General features: G+C 38.9%; 1 protein-coding gene across 3 annotated transcripts in view; it reads right to left on the reverse strand.

The window, feature by feature from the left end:
- LOC114068625 (catenin alpha-2) overlaps positions 1–9,654 on the reverse strand; it is a 148,828-nt gene that overhangs the window by 29,229 nt on the left and 109,945 nt on the right. For all 3 annotated transcript variants that reach the window (XM_027904903.1, XM_027904904.1, XM_027904902.1), the window contains exons 8-9: positions 4,231–4,344; positions 699–880 (exon numbers count right to left, since the gene is read on the reverse strand). In XM_027904903.1, coding sequence (XP_027760704.1) covers positions 699–880; positions 4,231–4,344 — 296 coding nt within the window. The remainder of the gene's footprint in view (positions 1–698; positions 881–4,230; positions 4,345–9,654) is intronic.

Here is a 9,654-nt window from a genome sequence, read left to right on the forward strand (position 1 = left end):
AAACACTGAACCAAATTTGATTTATTATGGTGATTTGTAATTCAAAGAATCTTGTAAAATGTTGTCCCTGGTGTGTTTAACACTTTGACTACAGTTTAACAAAATAATTCTGTTTACATTATATCATTAATGAATGGCCTTTTGATGCTTTGCAATTAGAGAAGAACAAGATATCAGTAGTGAAAAGAAATGAAAGCAAAAAAAAAAAATCATTACTGACAGACTCTCATGAAATATTAGATCAAAACAGTTTCATTTCATTTGGGATTTTTTTTTGGAAAGAAGTTCAGTGTTCAAAATTATATAAATAGTTTTGCCATTATTTTTGATTGACACAAATTGCAGTGAAATGCTGAAAGTTCAGAGAGGCACATGCACTCAGATGGGTACTAAACAAAATGTCAGTGCTCTGTCTGTAAGGTCACACACTAACTTTGCTGCTGAAATTCAAGACGATCTGCAAGTAAAAGAGACTCAGAAACAGGACAAAAACTTCATGTGATTAATCCTATTTGGAGAAATATCCAGAGCTGTCGTGTGCAGAGAACTAAACAACACATCCCACTGTATATGATGTGTGTCAGTTGGCTTTGCATCTCCAAAACCACCAGCAAATCATCTCAACAGGCTACAGACTGAACAGGAAAGGGAAGATGTGGCACATCTGAACCCCTCAGCGCAGGTTACTTTGCCCTCACCTAGTGAAGTCTGTCATTTCCATCATGATCATGCACATCTGCTTTGCCAGCACGATGATGTCATTGCCGCTGTCATCCCACTTCGCCACCTCCGCATCCAGTTTGCTCTTTTCTTGGTGGAAAATCTCCACCTGCTCGGCAATCTTAGCCTTCTCCTCCTGGGGAAGCTGAGCCATGATAGCCTGGAGGAAAAAAAAAACAGAAGCTGGGCATGAAAAAAAAGGAAGCCAGAAACTTGACATTTCCAGTGGTCCAAATGGCAAGCACAGCTTGAGTTGCTTTTCGTGGCAGCTGAAGATGCCAAGCCAAATCCAGCAGGCATTTGATTTCTGTTAGGACAGGCAAAGCCAAATCCACAGCATGATTGTAACTCTTCTTGCACCTTCAAGATGATAAAAATTATATGACGTACAGATTATTCACCAGTTGATACAGGAGGATTAAATTCCTATTAAATCTAAACTTCCAGAAAGAATAAAATGAAGGACGTTTATGGGAAGAGGCAGACTGAATTGCCAGTGTCTCCCTTAGTCTCTTTCTCTGTCAGAAATACAAGTTTCTGATTAAGGCAGCGCTAAAATAAGCTGTGACGTGCAAGATAATGCATTTAAAGTGAACTATAACAAGCATGTCTTTTAATGATATTTAGTGTTCTGTCTCTTGGACGATATGCAAAAAGGCACTGCACATCGAGAAAGCAGAAAGTTCCCTTCCCTCTCAAAAAAAAGAAAAAAAACCCCAAACCAATAAAAAAACCCTTATAAAATTATAATAATTACTTTTGAAGATCAAATGGACACTTCCAATAATGATTTCCAAGTTGAGTCACTATTTGGCTTTAGGGGTTCTGAAGACCACATTATGCATTTAATGGGGTGTGACACATATTTAAGTGTCATTACATTTTTTTTCTTGTTTATGTCACTTTCAATCAGCTGAAGTCTTTTTCTACATATTCTTAAAATGCTCTTAGCTTTTTAAAGTTCATAATTGACCTTTTCCAAAACTGAAATGAAAAAGGGTTATAAACAGTAGATCAGAAAACGAGAAATTTGCAAGTTAATCAAATTAAAATTCAACACGAGTTTTAATTAGGCTTTATCAATGTAACTCAGCAGTTTCAAATGTTAGAATAATAGTCCTTCCACAGAAAAATGCTGTGTAAGTCAAGCTAATAAATAAATATATAAAATACACATAAACCCCTAGAACAGATGGCTTAACTGAAGAGAACACGGTAGGAGTAGTAAAATTTGGGAAGTGGATCTGAATGTCTTGCCTGCAGTTTCTTTGGGTGGCAGCTTCACCTGCACACGTGTTTAACTGGTATACAGTGTTTTAATATTTCTGTTCCAGCTGCTGAGGTGCTTCCAGAGCAGCCACATCCCACAGCAAATGCAGCTCAGTCATTGCAGTTTGATTTCTACTGAAAAACAACACAAGCCTTTCTACTGAAATATTAACAGCCTTATGGAGCAAGCATATTAAACAAATCCTTTACACTCCATGAATAAAAATGTTTTGAATATTTTCCACAGAAAAGGTTCAAATAAGATACTATTCCACTTAGCAGAACCATTTCAATGAGTCACTGCAGAGTGTGGACTGGGCAGCTTCTGCCCAGATGTTTTCCATTTAGGCTTTTGTCATTTGTTGCTCCCTGTGACATATTTTAATGTTATTATGTTATTCAGGAACTGTCCTTATAATGTATTGTGTTTACACAGTGTTTGCAGCTGATCAAAGCAGAAGGTTTTAAGTGCAGCAATAATAATAACTGCAATAAATGTAATAGAATTTAAGACTCCCAAGCCCCTACGTGAACTCAATTCTTGGTAGAAAAAATTACTGCAGTCTTTAGTTGGCTTTCAGATCAAGAAAGGATGGCATGTTACCAGTTCTAAAGTTAACTAAAAAAAAGGAAAAAGACTATGAACTTTGATAGAATGCTCTGTACTGTACCTCAATTTTGCTGTACATGAGACTTACTTCAGTAGCCAATTCTTTGAATATAAAAAACAGCACTTTATGCTCTTTAAAATATAAGAATCACAAAAGATAGTCATCTCCCTCCAGAATACACTTCTGCCATCCTTCTCAGAGTGAGGTATCCAGATGTCATTCTGCAGTTCTTGGGACTGTCTGGTTTTCACTGTCAGGTCCTGGTCACCCAGCTCTCTGGGATGGGACCTACAATCCATCTCTCTTCATTTAGATCAAACTGAATGTATATATATTATGTCCTTGGGATTCAGTGATAGAAACCCAGCTTTTCTGATATATGGTATGATTTATTTACCATCTATATTCAATATTCATGGAACTTAAATTAAGACAAAAAGAAATCTCTGCCCATTACACCGGTTCCAGGTCTCACATTTCTCCCATCCTTTTAAGTAAGCTTCTTTTAGATTTGTGTAATGCTTCTGTTTCTTTTCAGGGTGTAAAATCTTTGTGTTAAATCCCAGCATACTGTGAGTCCTACAGCAGCTAAAATCTCCTCTGTCCTGGTGCTCTGAATTGATTTTCCAAAGCATCGTTGCCTTTTGATCTTCAGGTTCTCAGCCCTAGAAATCTTCTTCCAGAATCCAAGGTAAGAAATCCCCATTCCAGCTACCAGCTTTTGCTAGTGTTTGTTTAAGTGTGTGAGGACACAGCAGAATAACCTACAGATTTGTGTGAAACAGGCATGAAAAATCATTCAGGCAATTCCCAGTTCCCCACTGGTTCTCTGCTGGAAAATGTTTAAGGCTCATTTTTTTAAACTCCCTCTCCAGTCAAACATAATTTCACGATGTCATTTTCCCCTCAAATTATATTCTGATGGGTTTTTTAATAATCTGATCTGAGCAGCCTATTCAGGGTGAAGTAAACATTCATCAGAGGGTGGCATAATCCTGAGTGTTAACAGGAATATTTCTGAGTGTTAACAAACTTCGCTTCCCCAGCACCTGTGACCCCCCCAAGCACTCATCAGCTTCATTTGCAATCCCCATGCACAAGCTGAGGTCGCAAATCACAATGACTGGAGTTTATCATGATGTAATTACCCTGGCAAAATTACATTGACTCAGTAGCAAATGTCTTCAATTACAATTAAATTACAGGGACTACTCGGTAGCTTAAACAGATCTTCTTGACAGGTTTGCACACTGGGAAACATGACTAATGTAAGATTTCTCTGGATACGGCACATGGCGCCCTGATGGCATTTTTTTAATTTTTTTTTTTTTTTAATTTGCTGACTACTCCCACGGCTTCAGCACATTCCAAGCCTGCAAAGCCTCCTCTTACAGCAGTAGCTGGAGCAAACAGCTGACAGAAGGCATCAGGAAAGCCTCAGGAAGATCATTCAATTAAGTCAGTGCTACTCAAATAGGTGCGACGTGAACTTTCAGCTCTTGAGTCAGCTTGCTTCTGTCCTTTCTTAAACGACCTTGAAGACTGGAAATCCCTGCCTTTGCTTTCTGAGGCACAGTTTTTTATTGGTGCCTGTGCAGACACTCTTGTTTTATGGGGGGTTTATACTCACCCTGGCACTCTGGCCAGCAATGAGCTGGTCATCCTCAGTCTGGACACTGGTTCGGCTGCGAACGTCATAATCTTCCTGCTCAAAGTCTGAATCATCCTCCAGCTCTTCAGGGGTCTAGAGAGAGAGAGGAGATGACAAGCTTAGGAAGAATACAGACAAAGTCCTATGCACAGTAAGCTCTTATTTCATCGATCCCTTGCCCAGGAAATGCTGTTCAGTTTCCCTTTTAAATGAACTTGTCTGCCCGAGCAGTCAGGAACTGGAATTGAATTGTCTTCAAAATTAAGTTGTTTCAACTCTAGTTTTCTTTACAAATAACATTTGTCATTACCTTGCCACAACTTTTCGCACTGCAATTTCTCTTAACTCTGTTAACGTGATGAATGCAGTTCCAGGAACAAACATCCTTTGGAAACACTAACAACCAGAATGCTATATTTCAAAATAATGTTATTTCTTATATAAATGGACACTAATACTATTATAGTACTGGAAGCTACATGTAATCTTCAAAAGAGAAAGTAAATATCTGGGAAAAAGCAACTACCATCCTGGAAGAAGAATTTATCAAAACAAATAATAGATTTCCCATTAAAAGAAATCATAAATGATGTCAACTGGTTTTGAAACAAATGTAAAGTTTATAAGCTGTGTTATCTTGTTAGCTCACATGGTTCTTTTCAGACACAGAGCTTTGGAATTTGACTCATCCCCTGACTGAAACCACGTTATCTCCATTGCTGGTGCTACAAATGGTGTGAGGGTCTCTAAGCAGATTGGTTAAATCTTGTTTCATATTACAGGCTTCAGCTTGTTTAAAATTTCAGAGAAAGGGAGGAAAAAAAGATAACTGATGGATCCTTTTATTTGGGTTTTTTTTTCACCTTCTAGCAAAAAAATTAGGAGAAAAAAATTTCTTTATGTATATACAGAGAGCCAGTATAATTAAAATCATTATTTAGTACCATATTTATCATAGATGGTGAAAAAAAAAAAATCTTTAGAAAGAAGATTATGTTCCAATTTATGGCTGAATAGCCTCTACTCCAACAGTCTGGCCATGAGCAACTCCTGTAGGTACAACACAGGATAATGGTAACAGAGAAAGGAGATCAACTGTATCACCTGACTGGATACCCCCAGGTGCCCCCAGTGTCAGTCTCGAAGGCCATTACAGCAGAAATCATCCACGCTGGCATTCCACGCTTGGAGGCAACGTCAAGTTCCCTTAGCAGAGGTGCTAATCATTGCCAGTTGTCATTACAGCTCTGCCTCGAAGATGCTCAGCCAGTAGGAACAGGTCCAACCCCTCTAACATAACGTGGGGGAAGTCTTTTGGCGCTGTTCGGGTTCCAGCCTGGTTTCCAACGTGAAGTGCACATCAGTGTTTGGAGCTGCACGGTGCAGTGCACACGATGGGGAGAGGAAAACACAGCCCTCTCCATTTGGCTTGAGGAGTATCAATTAAATATGTGTTTTGATGCTGAGTGCTGGAGGAAGAAATAACCAAGTGTGACAGTGTGGTAATGGAACCCAGGCTGCATCTCTGAAGAGAGATTTGTACAAACAGCGTGGGTAACAGGATAGACAGCTCGAGAAGTTTAGATGAGAAATGAATTTACCTTTTTCTCTGCTGTCACAGGGAAAATAGAAAGATTGGTACCCATCATTAAACTGACCAGTGGTCTTGTTTTCCAATCACCTTTAATCACTTTATTTTCTCTGCTCAGCTGCCTGAGGGCAGGATGTGACCTTAAAATCTGTCACAAAGAAACAAGCTACAAAGAGAATCATACAACTACCTGAGCAAAGAGAGTGCTTTCTATCATAGGGCTCTCCCTACACTTTCCTGTGAAGAAAAGGGATAGGGTGGAGAGCTTCAACCCCTTCTTCACAAACCAGCCAGCTCTGACCCATCCTCCAAATCCATTCAACTACCCAGTTTCACTGGTCGTTGTAAAACCAGTATCCTTTCACCCCCAAATATCCTCCTCTTAGTGTCTTCTGTCTCCACTTCTACAAATAAGGCTACAAAGGATAAAGTGCAGTCCTCTCCCAGGCTTTCATAGCCAGACTTGCAGTAAAGTAAGGGTATAACATTCAAAATACACATGTCAGCACTGTAACCAGTAAGGACACCCATGACAATGACCTTTAAAAAAGCAAAAATATTCTGAAAATTCAATTCAAGGATTTACTCTTAAAGAAAGATTCAGAAAGAAATGTATTGCTGTTATTTTTCAACACTCCTAACATTAACATTTGTGGTCTTTCAAAGACTGAAATTTATTGGATATAGATGTTGAACTTGGAGAAAATAAAGTGCAAACCAAAAGGACCAGTAAGTAATGCAACTGTTACTAATATACTCCAAGCACATGACATCTCCATATTTCCCCTCTGTGCATGTGAGATCTAATTCAAAATGATCTTTCAGATTCCCTTCCCTCTTGGTTTTCAAGTGTGGTGAATTTAACATCCTCATCTTCTTCCCCAGATAGCTACATTTCTCATTAAGGGGAAGAACTGGAGTTAACTTTTGTCTGCCTGATGCCATTTCAAACATCTTCATGCTCTTCCCCCTTGCACCATTGCTTTGTTTTAGCTGATCTCTTGGAGATGCAGCCCGCATACCATGGAGTCTCCCTTTTGTTCAGACACAAAGGTGTAAAGAGAAATATCGAAGTTCCTTGACTTAAAGATTTCTACTCTTAGCAGGGCCTTCTAAACATGCCAGAACAGCTGTCTGGTTTGTAGCATTGGCCAGAAGACTTCCCAGGACCACTTCTTTTTCAAACAGAGTATCTCTACTACACACACAGCATATTCTTCATTCATCTAACTCAGATGAATTCTTCTAGTGATGAAGAATCTTTCACAATCCCAGATAAATCACCCAGTAAATACATACTTTCTCTTTTAAGATGCATGTTTTATTTCTACTGGAATATTTTGTTTAAATATCTCTGTGACTGTGAGAGTAAAGAGCTTGCTGTAAACAAAATACCTTCCATCACTATATTTTTTTTTTTATCTTTTGTGACTGCTGTATAAAAATGTGAATTATACAAGTCATAAAATGGCATATATATGCAGATTTATAAATGCTATTTGTTTCATATTTCACCTACTCAAATATGCTTGATGTAGGTAGAAACCCCACTATGCTACACTGCTGTATGCACTCAGAAATTGTAAGATGCAATTATAAGAATTTCAACACTGTGAACACTTAGTCAAGCTAAACTTCTAATGAGAGGAAAGAAGGAAAAGATAAAAAGATACTCCCCCATTTTTTAATTGTAAAAGGCAAGGAGAAAAAAAAATAGACCTTATAATATGCTTTTATATCCAACTCCAACATTTATTTTGGTACAATTGCAGCCTGAGTGACTCAGGTGCAAGCAGTACCTGAGTGCCTAAGTCAGAGAACGTCTCTCACTGCGGGTCTTTGGTTGTTTAACAATTTACAGTAAAATCTAGCACTTCATATTCAGTCTGAGAAGCAGCAGGCAGCCACTGCAGACAATGGACCCCATAACACCCTTTGGAGAGAGGCTGTTTCAAAAGATGATGGGATTCTGCAGCAGATCTAGTTTTCCAGAGGACCTGAAAAGTTGCAGCCCTTTGGGTTTCTCCACAGGGGCTGCCCCCCAGGTGTTCCTGTTCGGACAAGTGTGGAAGAGTGGAAGAGCATTAACACACCCAAACACTTTGGGGTTAAGGACCCCACACTGCCTTCATTTCATTTTTATTCAGACTCATTGTGGTCTTCTCTCATGGACTGGAAGTCCCTTAACAATAGAATAGAAATGCAGTTAATTTTATAATTGTAGAATAGAAAATCCTGAGTTGGATCCACAAGGCTCAGCGAGTCCAACTCCTGGCCCTGCACAAGAGAGGCCCCCAGAAAATCCCACCCTGTGCCTGAGAGCATTTTCCAAATGCTTCCTGAGCTCTGCCAGCCTTGGGGCCATGGCCACTTCCCTGGGGAGTCTGTTCCAGTGTTTGACAACGCTCTGGGTGAAGAACCTTTTCCTGATATCCAACCTAAACATCTCCTGACACAACTTCAAGCCATTCCCTCGGGTCCTAAGATGCTCACAGAGTGCATCCTCCCAAAGAATCGAGTTTCTGTGCTCCAAGACTACTCTGTAAAATGAATAAAACACAGCAAGAAGGAAAACCTGGAGACTGGCTCCAAAAAGTGCACTCCTGACCCAAACAGATGTAACTCTAAGGTTAATGTAGATTACCTCGCCACTAAAGGCCAGGTTTCTAATAGCAAAGGCCATGTGTGAATGGAGTAAACTGGCCTCAGAGAGACATAAAAATGAGAAAAGGTGCCATTGTGGTTCCTCCTAACTGCAGAGAGGGTTTCTGGCTAATAACTGAGGGAATTTCATAAACAGCTGTGAAAAAACAAAGTGCGGTTTCATCCCCATGCAGCAATAGAAAAGATGTTGGAATGAAATTATTATTTTCTATTTTATTTTTAGGTTCTATAATTATACTCTTAAATTCATTTATACTACTTCTTAAGTTGTGGAAGGGATTTTTACTTCTGTGTAGATCATAATAATAGTCCTCAATGAAAAAATGAGTCCCCTTTCTCCTCCAGCGGGAAAATAAATTCTCCCCTTGTGAAAGAAAAAGAGGAGAACAGAGATTATCCCCCTTCCCTTCAGCTTACCAAAAGTAATAACACCAAGCAAAATTAATTTAAAAAGTGGCTTTATTTACTCTATGGAATGAGGGAATCATCTCAGATAAATTCAATCCTTCACGGCTTGCACACAAACAATCACTGCCTGAAAATAATTGTGTTGGATGCTCTAAAAAGTTTGCAAGGTTGGGGTTTTGGTTTATTGGGGTGATTTTTTGGTTTTTGTTTTTTGTTTTTTGTTTTTTTTTTAAATAATTCTTCAAGAACTTTTACAGCCTGAATTAAAGGGGTGCCTGATTTGATAGATTATTAGATAAAAATATTCCAAAGGCTTTCTTCTATGGCTTAATGCCTCACCCTTCAATTATAGATTCCATTTCAGTGTGACATGTTCAGATGGGAATGAGTATCTCAAAGTGAAACTAATTTTGTTTTCTACAGAAAATAAGGTTCTGATTCAGCAAACTCTGGTGTGTGTAAGCTTATATATGTGGATTTTTCCAGTTAACTCACAAGGATAATGAGTCCATTTATGTGCTTTAGTTCTCTGCCTGGGTAAGGAGTACTACATTTAGCTCCATAAATACGTTAATTGTCTGAATGCAAAAATAAATCTTCCTAATCTGGGTAAGCAGAATTCATTAACTCATATCACACAACGAGTGGAAAGTAGCAGTGATACAATTGCAAAAGTAACTTGGGAGGACTGCAGAGCCTGCATGCTGATCAGCCTGCCAAGTAAACATAACTGTAAGGCA

Source organism: Empidonax traillii, unplaced genomic scaffold, assembly GCF_003031625.1.
Source record: "Empidonax traillii isolate 1590-97213 ecotype Southwest subspecies unplaced genomic scaffold, ASM303162v1 scaffold1101:size226669, whole genome shotgun sequence".
Classification (NCBI taxonomy): Eukaryota; Metazoa; Chordata; class Aves; order Passeriformes; family Tyrannidae; genus Empidonax; species Empidonax traillii.